This window comes from Onychomys torridus, chromosome 22, assembly GCF_903995425.1.
Source record: "Onychomys torridus chromosome 22, mOncTor1.1, whole genome shotgun sequence".
In the NCBI taxonomy this organism is placed as follows: Eukaryota; Metazoa; Chordata; class Mammalia; order Rodentia; family Cricetidae; genus Onychomys; species Onychomys torridus.
The window spans coordinates 30,626,601-30,647,677 of NC_050464.1; the positions used below are offsets into that span (position 1 = coordinate 30,626,601).

Genomic DNA, 21,077 nt, shown 5'->3' on the forward strand with positions numbered 1-21,077 from the left:
AAAAACTTATTTTCTAAAAGAACCACCAGCATCCTAAGTCACCTTGAGCCTTTTTTAGTCAAAAATAAAACATTTAGGTATATGTGTCTTGTGTGTAGGGCACCACAGAGGCCAGAAGAGGGCGTTGGAATCCTAGATCCTGAGCTATGGGCGGCTGTGCATCCTAATATGGGTGGCCAGGACTGAATCGTGGTGGTCTGGACCTAACCGCTGGTCTCTACCCCTGAACTCTGCATTCTTAAAATTCCATCCCTGTCCTCAGGAGGCCCAATTACCTTTTTCCTACCAATTCATCTGACACTGGATCTACAGTCCTCCACATTTGTCTCCTGAGTTTCCCTTGTGGAGCCCATGACACTCAGCTTGCCCTTGGCTTCTCTCTGCTGCCTGGCTGGCCCCCACAAGGACACAGGGGGCTCTGCTTCCTCCCCAAAGTCTAAAGCCAGCCCTTCCCTCCTGGATTAGCCCTTGTCCCTGGCCCCAGGTTTCACTCTACACAGGTGTGTGCTGCTTAGCAGTCTCTACATCTATGGCATATTGTGTAGGGTAGTATGGCAGACTGCCCAAACTAGCTTCAACAGAGGCTGTGAATTCACAGCTCCACCACCTAGGGGACCGTGACCTTCCTTTGTGCTCTTTCTGGATGCTGTCAGGAATAGGTATTTGTCAGGTAGTGTTACTCAGCAGGGATGCCCGTACACTCACAACTGCACATCAGGGGCTTCTTCAGCAGGACAGTGAGGGCCAGGCAGCCACTCACCCAGCTGGAGTTGAGAGGAGCAGGCCTCTCTCTAGGTTACAAGGGTGCATGCAGGTAAAGGGGGAAGACATCAGTAAATGCGAGAGCCTCACCCTGTAGCAAGTTCAAGTTCTTTTCTTTGCTCAGGGTCCTATGTCAGAAGGCCCTGTCTGATGCCCTTGAACTGCCTTTGACCTAATCAATGGCTCAGAAGAGGCATACAGAATATTAGGTTCAAGCTCAACAAAGCCAGCTGCAAAGTGTGTGTGTGTGTCTGTGTGTGTCTGTCTGTGTGTGTGTGTGTGTGTGTATAACAGAAAAGCACCCAGGGCCAGCCCCATTTCTGGGCCTTCCCTACCCCCCACTACCACAGAGTAGGGGGCCAGAGGTTGTCCCCAAGCAACAGGGTCCCAGCTTCAAGCAAAGCACCTGGCTAACGCAGTGTTCCTCTAGAACTGAGAGATAAAGAACCCTCCACGACAGGACAGTGGAGCTCAAGACAGTGAGGAACTAAGCTGCCCTGAGGCAGCCCTCCTCCCTCTTCCAAGCTACATGGCTGAGCTAGGCCCCACCACAGCACAGCCCACCCCACCCAAACTGACCGCCTAAGGAAAGACAGTGGACTCAGAGGGGCCGCCGGCAGACAGACAGACACGGACAGATTAACAAGCTTGCATTTAATAAGTCTGAAGTCATTCTCAGCACATGGCATTGTACACGGGCATCTGTGGAAACAGATTCATTTTAACAGGTCGTAGTTTAAAAAAGTCATAGATACTGTGAGTTCTGTATAAACGGGTGGACGGCAAGTTAGTTCCTTTTGATTTATAAGCCTCAGCGTCACCGCAGAATAAAAATGTAGCCAAAGAAAGCGCTATCGGTCACTCGTATAGGACAGTGTTGTTTCTATAATTTGAAGCTTTCTGAATGGACGGGTTCAGGCCTGATCCAACTGTGAAAAGATTACTCAGTGAATAGACTATCTGGGAACCGTACAAAGTGTCATTAACTTCCATCACTAAGAGCTTACCCAGCACTATATCACTACTGCTATTTAAAATAAAAACAACTTGCTTCTGAGTCCCCACGGAGGCGGCCTGTGCACGCAGCCTCGATGCCCTGGCCACCTCATGTCCAAGGTGTGCCAATACAGTCCAACAGAAACTTTGGCTTTAGGAAGGAATCACAAACATGGAAAAGAATGGCTTTAATCATCATGAAGTGTGCGGTGGGGGAGGGAGTGTGCTTCAGACAGTCTGGGCAGTGCGGGCGGCAGGCCACTCCTGCTGCCGACGCTGCTGACACTATTTGTACACGACAAGACAGGAAGAGCAGTCCCTTTCAAACAAACTTAAAAAATGGTTCACAGTGGTTCGTATCAACAGAATGCATTATGACAATTACATGTACAGACTCACGCACCCTAGGGCTTTCTTTATATCCTAAAGAAAACAAGCATTTACATTATTCATGATTTGTACTAAATTAAAAAAAGATCAATTGTACACTTCCTCCTCGGACAGGCTAAACTGCCAAGGTGTATAGCTTAATACCATCATCAGTTGTCTGCAAAGGAACAGAATTAAAAACAAAAAGGCTTTCTTGAGAATGAAGTACCTCTCACTCGCTGCTATAACCAGCAAGTGCCAGCGGTAACCAAAATGGAGGAGGCCCAGCAGGTCCCCCGGGCAGGCTGACCAGCACACATTACAGTTTAAAAAGGAGGTTATGTACGCTATGTTACAAGTCCCGGCTAGGCAGTGTCAGAGACATCTATTTCTTTGCTTGCTTTGTGATCATACCCCTTGGCGGTGTGACGGGTCTCGTGGCGTTGGGCTTCTTTTTCTCTGCAGGCTTTAAAATCTGGAAGACGAAGACACCAGGCCCCTTAGGAAATGCACCCGGGCTCTCAGTCTTTTCCCATCTCCCACTCAGAAGCTCCTAACACCGCCCCCACCCCAAACTCAGAAACCCCTCTAGCACATCACCCTCAGGGCTACTCCTGCATGAGTACTGTGGTGGAGACATGCATGACATACAGCTAAAATATGTGGCTCGGCAAAAAAGTTCCTGTCTGGGTAAAATGAGAAAGTCTCGAGAGCTCCCACCACCTTGGGGAGTTCTGTGGAAGGCACAGACGTTTGCAGTCTCTGGGGAGTGCTCAGGGCTGCCTCGGGACTTCCATGGCCACACTTGAAATGGATCATGCCAACTACAGAGAGCAAATGTGAGAAACAGCCCAACACCAGAGATGATGTTATAGAAAAGGAGCCCCATGTGGTGGTGCAGAGGATCTCTGTTAAGTCAGAGACCAGCCTGGCCTACACATGGAGTTCTGGCCAGCAAGGGCTACAAAGGCTGTTTCCAAAAAGCCACCCCTTCCCCAAAGTGCTAACTGTGAGGTGATGATGCAACCCAGTGTTCGCTTTCACCGACTCAAAGAGTTCACTACACCCAAGCTCAACACTGGGGGAGGGTCCCACACGCTACTCCCACGGACAGACAGAAACAGCCGCGTTCAGGTTTCTCTGGAAGTCTCACCTGGAAGGAGCACATGAGGGTCTCATCCACACTCATCATGGCACCTGCATTGTCAAACTCGCCGCAGTAGTTGGGTGCAGAAAACAGAGTGACTAACTGCCTCTTTGCAAAAAACTCATACCCATCTTCAACCACCTGCAGAGAGACGGTGGGGGTGTCAGTGTGAGCCGTGCGAGGCCACTTGTCCCCACTGAGCTTGGCCTCCTGCCGCTCGCTCTCCCAGAGGCACACTGTGTGGCAAGCCATACCTACCCACCAAAATCAACAAGGAGAATCTGCTCACACACATGCTCTAAGTGTACATGTAAAATTCAAAATCAATACCTGATGGGCTCTACATATAAGATCCAAATCATGCTTATGGAGAAATTTTGCAACCACTTCTGCACCAAATGTGAAGGACACTCCTCTGTCATTTTCACCCCAGCCTAAGACATCTTTATCGGGGTCAGACCACAAAAGATCACAAAGAAGACCTTGATCTGGTACATCAGTTGGTCTCATAATTCGCCGAATCTGCTCCATAGATTGAAGATCTGGTGATAAACCTGTTAGGGAGAGGAGAGAACACTGAAGGAGGCAGACCTGCGGCTCTCCTGTTTACTTGGTTTCGGTGAAAACAATGCAACCAAAACCCACCACCAAACCGGATGCACGCAATCTGCCGCACTGCTAAGTCAGCACCCAGTAACCACGACCCCACATGCCTCCCAATGGAGGGCGTCAGGGGACACACCAGGTGCACCGTCATCAGCACAGAAAAGTGGCCCAGGGACAAGGCTCAGCGGTGAGATAGCTCCAGAACCTCTGCTGTCCACAGACCACAGATGGACACCAACAGCCACGACAGTCTGTGACTCCACGTACCATCCATGAGGGCAGAGCAGAGATGTCCTTAATACAGCTCCTATGTTTTGATAGCTGCTTCATTCCCGCTGTCACCCCAAACCCCACATCTCTGTATTCTGTCTCCCTCACACACAGCACGGCCGTGGAGCAGAGCTAATCGCTTCCGGCTTCTGGAGGGAGCCCCAGGCAGAAGGGTCCAGGCAAACACAGCTGAGCAGACGCACTAGGGCTCATTTGGTATTAAAAACACCCTCTACTCTCAACCTTCCCTCACACTTGACCCAAATGACACTGGCTGTGTCCCCATGAACGAGCCCTAAAGCATGCACAACAGTGGCCTGGAGGAGGCCATCATGCCCAGTCTACCTTTCAGAAGGAGTGCAAGCAGCCACATACCTCCATGACAGCAGAATATCTTCTCATCCACGATGGCTGCTATCGGTAAGCAGTTAAAACAGTCTGTGAACGTTTTCCACAGCTTAATGTTGTATCTTCTTTTGCCTGTGAGAATGCACAAGGTCACCTCACTGTTCAATATCTGAAAAATGGGGGCATCTAGAGGCCCTGCAGCCTCAGGAGGCTGGGTACAGGACACCTGGAGCTGGCCCAGAGAGGCAACAACACATTCCCACACAGTTCTGGACAGGGACACTTCCAGACTGCCACAACTTGTGGGCAGCACCCAGTCTCCAGAAGCCTCAGCTGCTTTGTCTGATCTTGACCTAGAGGGAACCTCAACTCTGAAGACAATCACCACATCTTCACGTGCCCTCACTTCCTACAGGGGCCTGAGCTCTGGCACTCCAACCAGAAAACCAGACAGAACCTGAACCCCTATTTGGAAGGAGGTCTAGGGACTCTGGGGATGGGTGCACACTCAGAACTCCCCAAAGAACCAAGAATATGGGGTTCTGGCCCCTCCTCCACTTGACCTTCAGCATCCTCAGTGTGACGCCTAAGTTAGCAACTACCCAATGAATTCTCTTAACTGGTTAAGGACTGCACAAGGCTGGGGAGCCTCTGCCTCTTGGGCCATCCCACACTCAAGTACCATATTTGTATTGTCCCCACACTGCCTTTTTTACGGGACACAGGGACAGCTTAGGCCTAGACTCACTTCTTGGAGAGTCTCACCCAAAGGAGAGTGCCCAAGCTGCCTGCAGCTTTCTAGGCCACATGGCCAGCACTGCACAGGCCACATGACTTCACTACAAATGCTGCATGTGTGTGATACATTCACAAGCGCTAGGCCACCAGACTCCCTTAAGCACCTGCCACTCCAGCCCAAAGGACAGTGCAGCCAGAGGTTCCAAACTGACACTGTTTGTGTGACAGTCCAGACCGCCACCAAACCAGTCTCCTTTCCCACACCAGGTTCTTTTCAAGGTTCTGGAAGCATTTTACTTGTCAACGACCAACTTAAAGTGCAGCCTCACCAGACAATGCAGAGCTGGGTGGGGTGGGTATCTGAAGGACCCCCAGTCAGGAAGGGGAGCAGGAGCCACAAGGCTGAGGCCAGCATGAGCTAGTCAGTAAGAACATTCCAGAAAAACTCAAAGTAAAATGAGATAACCCAAAATGGACCAGAAAATACACAAAATACTATTTTAAAATAAAATGGAGAGCCAGTGTGATGGCTAGGGATAAAATGCTCACTGTTGAAGCCTGGAACGCAAGTCAAGGTAGAGACAACCGACTCCATAAACTCTGACCTCCTCCATCCTCCATATCGAACACACAAACAAAAAACTAACAACTTCTTTATTTTTATCTTACATGCATTGGTGTTTTGCTCGCATGTATGTCTATGTGAGGGGGTTTGATCCACTAGAACTGGAGTTACAGACAGCTGTGAGCTGCCATGTGGGTGCTGGGAATTGAACCTGGGTCCTCTGGAAGAGCAGACAGTGCTCTTAACTGCTGAGCCATCTCTTCAGCCCCACAAAATGTAGTTTTTACAGTATTTCTTTCTCCATTAAGCATATTTCAGAAAAAGTTAATGCCCTTTTCCTAAATCCGTGCTTCAAGAACACAACATACATTTCAAAAACCAACTGTTTCACGACAAGCCCCACTTCCACACCCCGCAGGCCAAGCCAGCAACAGAGCAGAGCATCACCCCGGCTGCCGGTGGCCCAGCTCTCAGTTCACAGGCCACCAACTCACATGCTCTCCGCAGACGCTGGACAGAAGCAATCTAAGTGGAGCCGTGAAAAGCAGAGCATTTGGACAGTCTCAGGCTGCACTGAGAACAAAGCCTTGTGTGTCATCAAGACAGTCAGTGGCTCTTCACATGCAATCCCATCAGCACCTGCGCTCAGGCAGCACTCCCCAGGACCGGGTAAGGGCAGGCGTGCAGCTCCACTCTCACCAGCTCAAGGGAGTGGGGATGCTTCGCTTCTGCCACCATAGCCCTTCCAGCCCTTGTCCTTGGCTCACAGATACTTACACTCATCGTAAAAGCCGTAGATCCTATTGATGCTGGCACACTCATGGTTCCCTCTGAGAAGGAAAAAGTTCTCCGGATACTTGATTTTGTAGGCCAGCAAGAGGCAGATTGTCTCCAGTGACTGCTTGCCTCTGTCCACATAGTCCCCGAGAAACAAGTAGTTGCTTTCTGGCGGGAAGCCACCATATTCAAACAGCCGGAGCAGATCGTAGTACTGCCCGTGGATGTCACCTGGGGACAAGAATTTCTCAGTGCTACCATAGCCATCAGCTCACCACAAATCCTTGGCAAGACCCCCTAAACATCCATCACACGACAATGGCCTCTAACAAGTTCAGCCAACACTAATTCCCAGTCTCGAAGCATATTTAGTTCAAGTGACCATGGTAAGCAAACTGACATGTCCAGAGCCCCCCAGACACACTAATTAATTTATTATCTGTGCTAAAGAGTAAAGAGTATCTTCTCTCAGGAAGCTTTTTGCCAAGTACTGTGGGTCCCTCTCAGACCTGGGCTCAGTTTCAGGGTCCGATGTCAGCACTTCCTTCTGAGTGTCCAGTGAGCCTGGCCCCTCACAACACTAGCAGCCAAGCACCAGCCGCAGCCACAATCTTTAACTGCTGCCATATGAAAGCCAATGGCGGCTCACTCTAAACACACACGGTTTATTCAGAGTCAGGGATGCATCCCATACCCACCCAGACTGCCCAGCTTTACAGGACAACCTGCACCTGCTCCGTACAGCAGTGAGCTAAACTAGACCAGGCTACCACCCCCACCAAAGTACCCATAATCCTTCAGAGAACAACTTTAAAACTCAAAACTTCGCCGGGCGTTGTTGGCGCACACCTTTAATCCCAGCACTTGGAAGGCAGAGGCAGGTGGATCTCTGTGAGTTTGAGGCCAGCCTGGTCTCCAAAATTGAGTTCCAGGAAAGGCACAAAACTACACAGAGAAACCCTGTCTCCAAATATCAAAACAAAACAAAACAACACAAAACAAAAACCCCCCACTCAAAACTTTCCTAACAGCTCCAGTCTCACTCAACATTAAGGGCACCAAGGCCACCACTGAGGCCAGCTGAGCGACGGCCACACTCACCACATATCTTGAGTGGTGCTTCAAGTTCTAGGAGGATAGGCTGACTGAGGAAGATTTCCCGAGACTTCAAGCAGAGTCCTCGGATCTCGTTCTCCTGTAGCTGGACATTCTTGCCTGGCTTGGACCCCCTCACTGCAGAGAGAATGGCAATTAGGACACAGCTTCACACAGAAACATTTAATTCTCAGCCCTCAGGGTCAAGAGCCCCTACTGTTCTTGCCGAGGACCCGAGTTCCAGTCCCTTTACCCACGGCAGGCAACTCATCACTACCTGTAACTCCAGATCTGTGGGGCCAGAGGTCTCTGGCCTTGGCGGGCACCCACATCAAATGCACAGTCCATATGCGTTAAAATAAAAAGAATCTTAAAAACCAGGCTGGGCTTGGTGGCGCACACCTTTGATCCCCACCAGCCTGGACTACAAAGGGAGTTCCAGGACAGCCAGGGCCACACAGTGAAACCCTGTCTTGAAAAACCAAAATCAAGCCAAACCAAAACTTAATTTGAGAAAAGGGAGTGGTGTGATATAATTTTCCTTTTAATGTTAATTAAACACCTATCAGATATTAGTTGGCCTAGATGGTCTCAACTGGAATCTGAAGATGTCAGGTTCCTTCTCAAGGTCACCCTGGCTGGGCCTGGATCGGATGTGTCAGAGTGCCATCCCCTGAACACACTCCTACCCTGTACCACATTCAAGACACCATGACAGTGCCTTCTACTCCCAAGCCTCTCTAGTTTTCTGCAGTGGGAAATGTCACCCTGTCATGTCATGTCACTAAGTCTGTCCTCAGAGCAGCCTGACTTAACAGAAATGTCCAGAAGCATCTACCCATTGTTCCTTTCTCAGGATCAAGTGCAATGCCACGGTCTCTAATTTATGAGGTCTGAGTGTTAGCTGCATTTCATTTTAACTTGTAATCCGCATTTCATTGCAGCCATAGAGGGGCTGTAGAGTTCATTGTTTCAGAGCGCTGGCTGCTCTTGCAGAGAACCCAGGTTCAACTCCTAACACCCACATGGCAGTTCACAACTGTCTGGAACTCCAGTTCTAGGGGACTAGATAAGCACTCAGTGCCCAAAACACGCAGGCAAAACCACCACACACACAAAATATTTTTTAAAATGCACTAGAAGCTAGGAAGGTAGATGACCCTGTCAGTAACCCACATCCACAACTCCAGTGCTGCAGAGGTAGAAACAGGCAGCTCTCTGGGACTGGGCAGCCAACCAGTACCAGCCACCTAATCTAATTGGTGAGCCAGTGAAAAATCCTATGGGGGAGGGGGTTATCTTGAATGAATGATGCAATAAACCCTGAGGTTGTCCTCTGGTATCCATGTTTACTTTGGTGTGCACACTGTAAACCTGCACACAATGAGAAATGTCAGCACCTGCCAAGAGAAAGGTCTCTTCCCGGGCATCCAAAACAACGCTTGCCCATGCCACAGGAGGCAAAGGTGACAGCAGTGGAGACGGTGTGGGTTCCAGTGACAAGAGCTCACACAGTCTTGTGGGCTGAAGAAACAGCTTCAACTGCCAAGGACCCGAACTCTCCAGATCTGAAGCTGCTGCTTCCTGGAAGGGCTGCCACAGACCCCGCCTGCTGCATGTCTGTTGGCCCAGGGGCCTGACCCCTCAGTGTGCTGGAATCTGAGCCTCTGCTTTTTGGTCCAGAAAACTGACAAAGCAGGCACCTGAGCTCCTCAGGCAGGCTAAGTAGCCCATTTAAAGCTGCACCTGCCCTCCATAAGCCAACGTTGACACGTTTCTTTTTAGCAGAACCCTAAACCTGAATGATCTCACTAGCTTAAATTCCGTTCAGTTGCAGGCTCTGTTTTCCAATCATAAAATCACTTGGCCTGACAGCTGAGCATCAGCACAAAGTCTAAGGCTTATTTATGTAGCGTTGGGTCTGCAGTAGAGCAGACCCTCGGGAAGAGGCCTGCTATGTAGAGCGGGGTCCACTCAACGCTGCACCTCTGCCTGGAAAACAGAGCCTCGGAGAGCTGGCCTTCAGCCGGAGCTGCAGATACCCCCGCTCCTCTGAAGGAACAAGTTGATCAGAAATGGATTGGTGCACAGAGCAGCATCAGTTTTTCAACTAAGCAAGGAAAGACGAGGAAAGGGTGAGCTCTCTAAGCACGGAGAAAAAAACAAGCCCAACAGGAGAAGGGGCAGGGAGCCAGTCGGGAATGGACCCATATGCAGCTTCGCCCCACCCCAATATAGACGGACTCAAGACAAAACATGGGAGTTGACTGATGCCATCAGGGTCCCTCCTTCTCAATTCTCTACCTCACTTTTGGCCACACTGAAGGACTCAAGAATCCTGTCTCTGCCTCCTCAAGTACTAGACTAACAGAAACCTTAAAAGTAGATTCTGGGTCAGGTGGTGGTGGCACACGCCTATAATCCCAGCACTCGGGAGGCAGAGTCAGGCAGATCTCTGTGAGTTCGAGGCCAGCCTGGTCTACAGAGTGAGATCCAGGAAATGCGCAAAGCTATACAGAGGAACCCTGTCTCAAAAAAAAAAAAAAAAAAAGCCAAACCAAACCAAACCAAACCAAAAAAAAAAAAAAAAAAAAAGATTCTGAGGGCCAAACACAGGTCTGGTTTCTACAGCAATTTTTACACTGAGCCATTTTCCCCAGCTTCCCCCCCCCCCAATTTTATTATGGTGAGGGTGAGTGTGATTCGGAGGACAGATGTGTCGAACTGATTCTCTCCTTCCACCCTCCTTTCATGGAATTCCAGGGACTGAACTCAGGTCCCCAGGCTTCCACAGCAAGGAACTTCACCCACTGTCCATCTGTTACCAGTCCCTTCTATGTTGGTGTAGTTTAGGCTAGCATGCACCTCAGGCATGATCAACTCTGAGAGATGGACGCAGTCCAGCAATAAGGCGGGAGTTAACAGGCAAGCACACAAGCTTTCCTTCACCTGAGCCACAGACAAGACAAGCAGCACCCAAGGCAGAGACGGTGGGATCTCTGCCTTACTGGACAGAAATCTGGGCAGACTGCCCAGCAGGAGACTTATTTTTGGTTAGGAGGAAACTCCTGGAAGCTTCTGGTTTCAATAGGAATTTTCTTTAGTGGAGCTGCACACTTGTGAATGAGTGACCCATTCTTGTGTCTTTGACGAGGATCTCCATTATCTGGCTTCTCCTGGTACAGCCCACAGGCTCGCTTTGTTACAGGATTCTACTAGACAAAGTCAGACGTTGCTAACATCCCTCGGTTCTGAAAGCATCCACCGCCACCTTTAGACAGTTTAGAAGCCCTCGCTCTCTCTGTGAGACAAGGTCTTACTATACCGCCCTGGCCAATCTTGAACTCAGATCTGTCTATGTCTGCCTCCCTCACTCCCCTCCCCCACCAGAAGGGGACAGGAGTTGATTATTGTTCCTTCTGATGTGAAGATTAGATGCATATCATATAACAGATTTCTATCTGAAAACCAGTGCACATTACACATGGCCTCCCTCCGAGCTTAACTCCATCTAGGTAACTCAAGGGAAAACAAACTAAAGCATCCACTGCCACAGCTGGCAACTGCCCTCCTTCCAGGACTGCCCAGACTTCTGGAGAAGCCACTCCCTGCTGCAAGAACACACACTTCCTGAACTGCTGGCAACACCTGGTTGCCAACCAGCCTCAATGGTCAGTCTGGTTGGCCTGCTCATTGGGACACCTGATGTGGGAGGACATCTCAGCCATCTTTCCTGATGACTTAAAACCTTTGAATCCAAACATGAGACACACCTTTAATCTCAGCACTTGGGAGGCAGAGGCAGGCAGTCCAAGGCCAACATGGTTTACAGAGAAACCCCACCTTGAAAAGCTCCCCAAATCACAATATGCACAGGACTACACTCTTCAAAATGGGTTTTGCCAGGCATTCCCAGTGAGCACTTGGGTATGTTCTAAAAGCTGCCAAGTCAGCAAGATCTGATTTAGTTCTGTGTCCCCAAGGAAAATGACTCTTTCCCGAAGTTAGGTCGGGGGACCTACTGTCTGCCTAGCTTGGTGCTCCAGCTCTAAGCTCACTGCTGCTGTGTCTGCCTACCACTCCAGTGAGGGGACATTTAGGCATGCTGGTAGCTGACAGCAAAGGCTGTTCTGTAGAAACTACTTACCAGAACGAACATCACTAACATCAATGTATCATAGAAGCTTCACCAAAACCCCCACTGTCAACAAAAAGCCTAACCGGAGCTGATAAACCCTAAGATCAACCGATGCTGATGATGGTTATTTGAAGGCCCAGCATCTCTAGCCAGCAGTAACTTTCCACAGCCTAGCAACAAGCAAAGGAAACAGCATTACAGGAGGAAGTGGAGGACACTGAATAATTGCGGCTAGAAAAGCCTTCTCCACGGGTTTGGTGCAACCCTTGCCCATAGTGCACCAAGCCCTGGGTCCACCCCTGCATAAAACTGGGCTTGGTACTGAGAATCAGAAACTTAGGGTCACTGTCATCTACACAGTGTCCAGGCCAGCCTGGCCACAGGAAATCAAGAGCAGCGCAAGAGGAACAAGTCTGCAGCCCTTGCTGTCTGAAGATAGCCCTCCTCAAGCAGAGGCAGGGTCAGGCAGATCTCTTGTGTCCAAGGTCAGACTGACCTGTTACACAGTAAGACCCTGCTTAAAAATTTTTTTTTTTTTTACCTTCATAGTATTTTAAAAAATTGTTAGAAAAACATCTTGCTTGTCCATGGTGGCATGAGGCTCTGTGAGTTCAAGGCCAGCCTGGTCTACAGAGCAAGTTCCAGGACAGGCACCAAAGCTACAGAGATCCTGTCTGCGTGTGGAGGAGGGTATGGGGGAACCAGAATTCCAGCTCAAGGAAATGGGATCTGCCTTGCCTTATTTAAGGGGCCTGTGGGGTTTCCGAAGCACAAGGCAGTTCCCACCCCAACCTTTCTCTCTCCTATTTTAGGCTGTGAGATGTGCCAGCAGCCCCAGCATAAATCAAGGAAAGCCTAGGATTGCGCTGCTGCCCCACCTCCCCCAAGGAAAGGGGCAGTCAAGGCTCTGGGAGTCATCCTGCCAAAGTGGGTTTTTAGAAAGGCCCAGGGCTGGAGAGATGGCCCAGTGGTTAAGAGCACCGACTGCTCTTCCAGAGGTCCTGAGTTCAATTCCCAGCACCCACAGGGTGGCTCACAACCATCTGTAATGTACTCTGCTCAGTCTGAAGATCTGCATGGTCTTCACTTATCTTTTCTACAGGACCTTAGCTACCGCCTTCTGGAACCGCTAGAGCAAGAGCACTGAAAAGCCACCCATTTGGGACTTTCAGACTGTCTTCAGAGACGAGAAAGAACTGGGAAGCACTCTGTATTAATGAACCCTGACAATGACCTTCCTTTACAGAACACCAAGATGTGAAGCAATCACAATCACTTGCTACTTGCAATCACTTGGCACTCATCAAGAAAACCACGAGAGGTTTCATGAAGAAAGCACCCTAATTCCACCACCCCCTCCTTTTTTTTTTTTTTGTTTAACCAAAACAACAGAGCAAGCGGCCAGGTCCAAATACAGCTAGCCTATTTTCTATTTAAATCTCTTCTGCTTGAGCGTGCTAAGGAGCACCACGCACACAGACCTTCCAGCAGAGTGGCCAAGCACACACGGGAACTGGCTCGGGAAAAAGTGACAGCACTTGAGAGTGCAGCAAAGCTGTTGTGCTCTGACTCAAACCCAATTTCCTGTTGGTTTGGTTTGTTTTGTTTTAGACAGCATCTCTGTAGTCCAGGCTGGCCTCTAACAAACTCATCATGTAGCAGAGGCTAGTCTTGACCTCCTGACTCCATCTATTTGTCAGGGGACTACAGGTCTCTAGATACCATGTCACTATTTAGCCTGAAACTTATTTTGTAAATTAGGCTGGCCTTGAACTCAAGAGATCCACTCACTGCCTCAGCTTCCCAGTGTTGAAATTAAAGGTGTGTGTCACCATGCCCAGCTTAAATACATACATGTATGTGTGTGCCATCAGAAGCCAGGTGTCTGATCTCCTAAACCTGTAGTAGGCATTGAGCTGCCTGGTGTGTATGCTGGGAATTGAGGTTGGATCTTCTGAAAGAGTAATATATGCTCTTAACCAGCTCTCGAGCCCTTGCTTTGTTGAGACAGGGTCTCACTATGTATAGCTGGCTGGTGTGAAATTTGGTCTGTAGACCAGGCTGGCCTTCCAGCTCAGTTCTGGGATTAAAGGTATGTGACACCACGTCCAATGTCACCTTTTATTACTAAAGAACCCTTCTCTCAACTAGTTCATACAGCCCTCAAGTTTGGAACTTCTTGGGAAGGGTTCGACTTATAAGAAACATCTTGCTAACCAACAGAGCCTGAAATAGAACATCTGGATTTTCATGCCTCAGTCTCCAGAGTGTCGGGGTAGCAAGGTGTCCCCGACTACAATTTCAATTATCAATGGAAAAAAAAATGCCTCAAGTGACAAATCTTTATCCCCCTTTCAGAATTAAACCTTTAAAAAATAAAAAAACACTTCTATTATGTGTGCACATGTGCAAGTACACACTTGCCGGGAGCATTTCTGGAGGTCTTCAGGGTTAAGGGCAAGAGCCATTAGCAGCTGAGCCATCTCCAGTCTAAGAACTACTTAAGTCTTAAGTGTTTAGAGATGAGGGTGTTACAGAGCACAATACCACATTCTCTAAGGAGAAGTACACACATCCTCAACAGATGGCTGTGGTTTCTGTTAAGTTCATGTACAGAAATAAGAAGAAATATATACTGTGCAGCTAGCTTATTCTCAATGCAATTAAATACAGTGCCTTACTCTATTTAAGTTCAAGAGAAAATAAAAAACCAGCCTGGGCACAGTGATACGGTCTTGAATTCCAACACTGAGGAGGCAGATCTCTGTGAATTTCAGTCTAGCCTTTGCTTTGTACTGTCAGGAAACTATAGGGGACAGACAGACGGTGGTGGCGCCACCTTTAATTCCAGCAGACCTCTGTGAGTTCAAGGCCAGCCTGGTCTACACAGAGAAATCCTGTCTTGAACTGCCCCCCCCATAAAAATGAGAAAGAAAAGTGGGGGGCTGAAGTGATGGTTCAGCAGCTAAGGGCACTTGCTGCTCTGTGGGGACAATCCTGGTTCCATTCCAACTCACAACCATCTGGAACTCCAGCTCCAGAGGCCCCAAGGCCCCTTTCTGACCCCTCTGGGCACAGGCACGCATGTGGAGCGCATACACACACGCAGACAAAACTTTAAACGCACAATCTAAAAACAAAACTTCTCTTTACAGGGGGAGAAAGGGAAACTGGAGAGACAATCCTGACCTACGCTGGATCTCCAGAACGTACACAGGCAGGAACCAACTACACCCAAATGTCCTCCCATCCCCACCCGTGGCTTGCGTGTACCTACACAAATCCCATACACACCCCACATGAAAAAATAAAAATAAGGGAATACACTTTAAAACAAAAGATGAGCAAACTTTACTACCAAAACTTCCGGCACAGGCTGTAAACATAAAAAAAATAAAATAAAAAAATCAAAAGCTGGGCTGGGGATGCAGCCCAGGTCACCGTGGAGTGCTTACTCAGCATGTAGAAGCCTTGGGTTCAATCCCCAGCACTTCATAAACCAGGCTCGGTGGCTTATAAACTCTAGTACTCGGGAGGCAGAAGGATCAAGGAGTTCAGCGCCAGTTCCGGCTCTGGGAGGCTTTATCTAGGGGGTATGGTGACACCCGCCTTTTATCCGAGCACTCAGGAAGGGGAGGCAGCCGGATCTGAGAGTTTGAGGGCTCCAGCACAGCCAGCACCGGAGAGACAAGTGTCTTTATAAAGACAGGCCCTTTTTACTTCCCCTCCAATGACTTCTTTGAAAACATCTACCAGGACTCTGCCACCGCTCTCCAGCACTCCCCGCATTACGCTCCCACAGGGTTTTAGGCAGAAGCCGTCAAAGCCGGCTGGTTACCTTTAGGAGCCCCAATCAAGAAGGGGGGGTTCGGAACACCGCGGCATGAGCTCGGGAATGTGTGTGCGTGGGGGTTCGGGATCCCGAGTCCCAGTGTAAAAATGTTCACCTCTCGCAACCAGGAACCCACCGCAGCGCCCCCCCCCCCCCCGCGCCTCCACCCAAGCCCACCCAGGCCCGTCTCAAGTCGGACCAAAGAAAGGAAAAAAGCTTTATTTCTATCCTCCCCTTAGCCACTGGGCATGCCCTGCGCTCCCCACGGGGTGAACCGCGGCAGGCCGCAGGCAGGCTCGCTCGCTCTCTCGCTCTCTCCAGATCCTGGCTACCGGGGCTTTGAAAACCTGACTGTCGGGAACTGCGCGTCCTTGGTCCAGCGAGGTCTTTGAAGTTTTCTCCCGCCAGACACTTCCCCCAGGATACCCGCACCTACCTGGCGGGGCGCTGGCCGAATGCAGCAGCGAGCCCCTATCCTCAGGCCCACCACCATCTGATGAGCAGAGCGCGACACTGTCGGTCCCCGGGCCGGGGCCGGGGCCGGGGCCGGGGCCGGGGCCGGGTGCAGATGCACGATCGAGGGGGAAAAAGAGAGCTGGAGGGGAAGATGGCTTGGGGGGGAAGGGAGGTGCAGGAGACGGGCTCGCGTCGCCCCGCCGGGTCACACTGGTGGGTCCCTTGCACTCCGGATTACGAGATCGTGAAAGCAAGGGCACGGAAGGGTCATAAGAAAGACCCGGAGTCCCCAGACCCGGAGGCGCTGGCCGGCTGGCGGGCGGGCGGGCGGGGCTGGCGGGCTGCGCGCCCCGGATCCCAGCGGCTTCCGAGAAGGACCGGCCCCGGCCCGCCCGCCCGGCCCGCCCGCCCGGCCCGCCCGGCCGCCGCAGCTGCCCCCGCGCCGCTCACCTTCCAGCAGCCGTTGGATGATGCTGTCGATGTTCAGTTTATCGATATCCGCCATCGCCGTCCCGCCGCCGACCCTCCCGCAGCGGCGCCGCCGCCGCCGGCTCGCGCCCGGGCCTCACACGTCCTCCTTCCTCACGCCCCGAGCCCCACGAGCGGTGGTGGCGGCGGCGGTGGCAGCAGCAGCCGCGGCGGGTCCACCCCCCCCCAGCCGCCCCGCTCCCGGCTTCCTCCTCCTCCTCCTCCTCCTCCTCCTCTCGCCACTGGAACCACGAGAAGAACAAAATGGCCGCCGACTCGACAGGCCAGCCTCGGGCGGCGCACGGATGCGCGCGCGGGAGTGCAGCGGCCCGGCCGGGACTTCTTTACTCGGCCCATAAGGGCGCGCGGGCCGGGGGCGGGGCCGGCGGCGCGCAGGGGGCGGGGCCGGGGGCGGGGCCCTGGCGGAGACGGTTGAGCGACACCGCTGCCGCGCGCGGGATCCTTCCGCCAAACGGGCGGGAGCGGGGGCAGCGTGGGGTGGGGGTGGGGGCGCGGAGGGAGGTTGGGGCGGGGGCGGTGGTGGTGGTGGAAATAGAACACCCGCCGTGGCGGGAGAGTGAAGTTGCAAAGTTGGCGCGCTGCCGAGTTGGAGATGGGGTATTTGTGCTGGCGGGCTGCGCGCTGCCGAGGGTCCACATCTCCTCCCCGGTTCCTTGCTTGATTGGGGGCAGATGTCGGCCGGCTTTGGCGGGGTGGGAGCCCACCGAGGGAGTCACCCCTCGGAGCCCATCTGGGTTGGGGTTGCCCATGGAGGATCATTAGGAGCAGGAAGGTTGGAGCGTTGAGGGTTCAAATATGCTGGCTCATATTGGTGAACAAGAAGAACTAAATGTATGGCTCCATGGTAAGAACGCTTGCCTAGTATGTGTGAGACCCTGGGTTCCAATCCCCAGCGCTGCCAAGAGTTCGTAATACTGCAATAAAGTCTCTGAGATCCAGTATTTGAAAAAAGAAAACCTCCCCCAGATGAACCAAAATGTTGATCCATTGTGAGCGGCACGTATTTCAGTAACTTGTGTACCTCTTGTGTGCGCGTCTGCAATTTTACATCTTAGGGGGAGGGTGGGAGAATTCTGTAAGGTGCCCAACCTATCTTTGAGTTGATCTTTCTTGAACTCAGAAAGTTATATAATAGCGGAGAGGTTCTCCCCTGGATTTAGCCCAAGCTGGATTGAATGAGCGCGCGGCCGCAGATAAGATGGGAATTTGCACATTTTGCCGGAGGAATGTGGGTTAGAGGCGGCTGTGCGCGCCAGGCGTCATTCAGCACTTTCTGCCGCTGCTTGCCTCTGGCTTCCTCGCCTCCCCAAGAGCACCCTTCCCCAGGGGGCCCCCAACTCTGCCGCCCAGCAGGCTAGCTGGATCTGGAAATGCACACCCACCGGACCCATTGATCTCTCCAGGCAGCACTTCACAGTTTACAAAGTTCTCTTCCCCACCCCCACTCCAGAAGCCTGTGATTCTCAAAGCAAGAGGGATGCCCGGATTCTCTTCCATGTGTGCCTTGCAAGGTGGCTTCCCCATCTGGAGATTCATTTTCTGCAAGCAATTGCCTTCCCAGGACTCAACAACATGGCGTGTGCATGCACCCTTCCGGATCCCTGGCCCCCTTCCTGCTGCTGGCGCCCACGGCGGAGCTTCAGATTCACCCCAGCTCCCCTCAGCTGTCTGCTCCACTTTGCTCAGTCACCAACACACTCTCGCATGCTATGATTTTGCCCACCAGTCCCACAAATGGCATGCGTCAGCCCAAGGCACCTGGCTCAGTAGACATCTTGACATCTGGGGTGGATGCCAAGCCCTGCTGTGAATATCTATGTGTACGTCTCACCGAGTTTCTGGGACCTTGGGCTCCTCCGGGGCAGGGTGTATCTTCCCTATGACACTTTGGGGGCAGGAATATGAAAGACGGGTTCACTCAGGAGGCAAATATTTACAGACTGCCTGCTTCGTTCCTGAGTTTTTCCTAGTCGTGGAGCAGGGTGAGCAAGACAGAAAACCTATCTTTCCCGGGAGATTCATATAGCGGGATGGAGAGACAAACACACTGCATTCTTATCTGTATGAGTTGTCTCGTTGTGGGGGCCAGCTAAATGGCTCTGTGGGTGAAGGTGATTGCCACCAAGCCTGCCAATCTGAGATGCAGCCCCAACACCCTAATGGAGGAAGAGAGAAAACGCCCACAGGTTATCCTCTGACCTTCAAGCAGACATATATACAAGATAAATTAAAATGTAATTATATATATATATATATATATACATATACATATATATATATATATATATATACATATATATATATATGTGTGTGTGTGTGTGTGTGTGTGTGTGTGTGTGTGTGTTTTGTTTTTTGTTTTTCTCGAGACAGGGTTTCTCTGTAGCTTTGGAGTCTGTCCTGGACTAGCTCTGTAGACCAGGCTCACAGAGATCCACCTGGCTCTGCCTCCTGAGTGCTGGGATTAATAAAATATTTTAATGAAAAAAATTACTTCAAGTCTAGGCATGGTTGGTTGTACACGCCTTTAATCCCAACACTGGGGAGGCAGAGGTAGGCAGATCTTTGTAAGTTAGAGGCAAGTTGCAGGCTGCCCAAGGCTCCAGAACAAAACCTGTGTTAAACAAAACAAAATCACATCGTTGCATCCCCAATACATCCCTGGAGATTATATATTCCCATCATGCCCATTTTACGGATGAAGTCAGGCACAGAGAGGCTGGGTTGTTTGCTGAAGGTCATGCAGCTGGTAAGTTCCAGGGCAGGGCTAGAACTGGGGACAGCCTGAAACCACAGTCCTTTGTTTAATAAATTTCTAAATGGAGCCTCGGGAGCCCAACAAACTGTGGCATGCACTGTGTTTATCACGATGGGGAAACCAACGGAATGATCTAAATGTTTACACACACACACACACACACACACAGAGTCCCAATTTTCTAGGTGCCAAATGGTAGGTGTGTAGGTCACACAGTCCACGTGATGGTGATATCTGAAGGAACGTTACAGAGCGAGCCGGGACAGGGGGACAGTTTCTGTCTATGACAATAGACAATTTCCTTCCAGAGTCCATAACCACACCTGCCTCAGAGAGAACTTGGCAAAGGTCAAGTTGAGAGCCCCAAGTGCATCCAGGAACCCACAGCTGTTGGAGGATGACATTCAGCTACTCATCCTCCTGCCTCTGCCTCCAGAATGTTGAAATTCCGGGAGTGGCTGCCAAACCTGCTCTGTGCCATACTGGAGACCGAACCCATGCTAGGAGACCACTCTACCAATGAAGCCTTATCACAGTCCCTTCAGGAAACATTACTTAAAAATACAGGGTTTTATCAGAAAAGCTGGGATTGAGTGGGGCATGTGCTTTGATGGAGACACACTAGCAGCACAGAAACTCAGCTTGTTTATTATATACAGCGGAATGAGGAAGGGGTAGGTTTAATATGGACAGGTGAAGGAGGAAGGGGGTGGGTTTAGTATAGACAGCAGAATGAGGAGGGGGTGGGTTTATTACAGACAGCTGAAGGAGGGAGGCAGGTTAGCTAATCTGGGTAGGAAGTCTCTGTACGGGCGGCAGTCTCAGGCTATAATCACCCAGGAGGAGGAAGCTGTGATTGATACTTTCTGTTCACACTGTCAACTTCAGTCCTCAGACCAGAAGGCCCTGCCATTCCCACGGGTCTGAGGCATTGGAGTCCTTGGCATGGCCATGCTCAAGTCAACGGTACACACTGACTCAGGACTTTATATACTTTCTACAGGGCTAGGACCTCCTCTTATCAATTAGCAAGCTAGCAAATGCTCCACAGACTTGCCTACAGGCCATCTAAAAGAGGCATTTTCTCAACTGAGGTTCCTTTTTCCAGATAACTGTATGTAGCTTGTATCAAGTTGACAAAAAACAACCTCCCACCATTACTATAAAGCTCCCAACATCGATCTTTCTCACATCCTCAACCCTTCTACAGTTTCCCAACAAAATCTGAATGACTTTGGACTTCTAGGTCCAAAGCTTCTAGGAAGCTGTCGTTCAGCTCCAAGTTACAAGGAAACCACAAGAACCCTCTGAGGCAAGAATGCAAACATCCTGCTCTTGGCTTGGACAGGAGAAAGAAAACAAATTCTTCCAGGTGTTTTAGGCAATAGGACTAAAGACACTAACATGCCCATCAAGTGTCATGCCATGCATTCTCCATGGTCTATTTACCACTCTCATAATTCCAAAAGTTGACCTTCTGTGAGTGGTGTCTGGATCGTTATTTCCAATCATGCTTTCTTGTCTCTATGTTCAGCTGCCTGCTGCACATCATTTCCATTGAACACATGGGCCACTGCAGACTCAGCAGGTCCAAAAATGATGTTCAACCTATTATATATATATGAAAAGAAACTATGGTGATTAGAAAATCCCCCACAGACTCATTTACTGAACACTTGGTCCTCAGTTCATGGCACTGTGGGGAGGTCATAAGAACCTTTAGGGGGGTTGGGG

At 50.6% G+C, this 21,077-nt stretch overlaps 1 protein-coding gene across 1 annotated transcript; it reads right to left on the minus strand.

Moving 5' to 3' along the window:
- Positions 1-1,397: 1,397 nt before the first annotated feature.
- Positions 1,398-16,817, minus strand: Ppp1cc (protein phosphatase 1 catalytic subunit gamma). The gene is made up of 8 exons (XM_036171944.1): positions 16,550-16,817; positions 7,680-7,811; positions 6,579-6,809; positions 4,526-4,630; positions 3,605-3,828; positions 3,281-3,415; positions 2,542-2,602; positions 1,398-1,691 (listed from the first exon to the last, which is right to left on the minus strand). Exons 1-8 carry the CDS (start codon positions 16,602-16,604, stop codon positions 1,621-1,623), a joined length of 1,014 nt encoding a protein of 337 aa, XP_036027837.1. The 5' UTR covers positions 16,605-16,817; the 3' UTR covers positions 1,398-1,620.
- Positions 16,818-21,077: the final 4,260 nt, after the last annotated feature.

What these genes read in the sequence shown, in the direction of transcription:
- Ppp1cc (XM_036171944.1), bottom strand. Translation starts at nt 16,604, where the DNA reads ATGGCGGATATCGATAAACTGAACATCGACAGCATCATCCAACGGCTG. An exon ending in TTATATGTAGAGCCCATCAG is followed by an intron (nt 3,416 to 3,604) that starts GTATTGATTTTG and finishes GTCTCTCTGCAG; the next exon opens with GTGGTTGAAGATGGGTATGA. An exon ending in CCCTCATGTGCTCCTTCCAG is followed by an intron (nt 2,603 to 3,280) that starts GTGAGACTTCCA and finishes TTCGTCTTCCAG; the next exon opens with ATTTTAAAGCCTGCAGAGAA.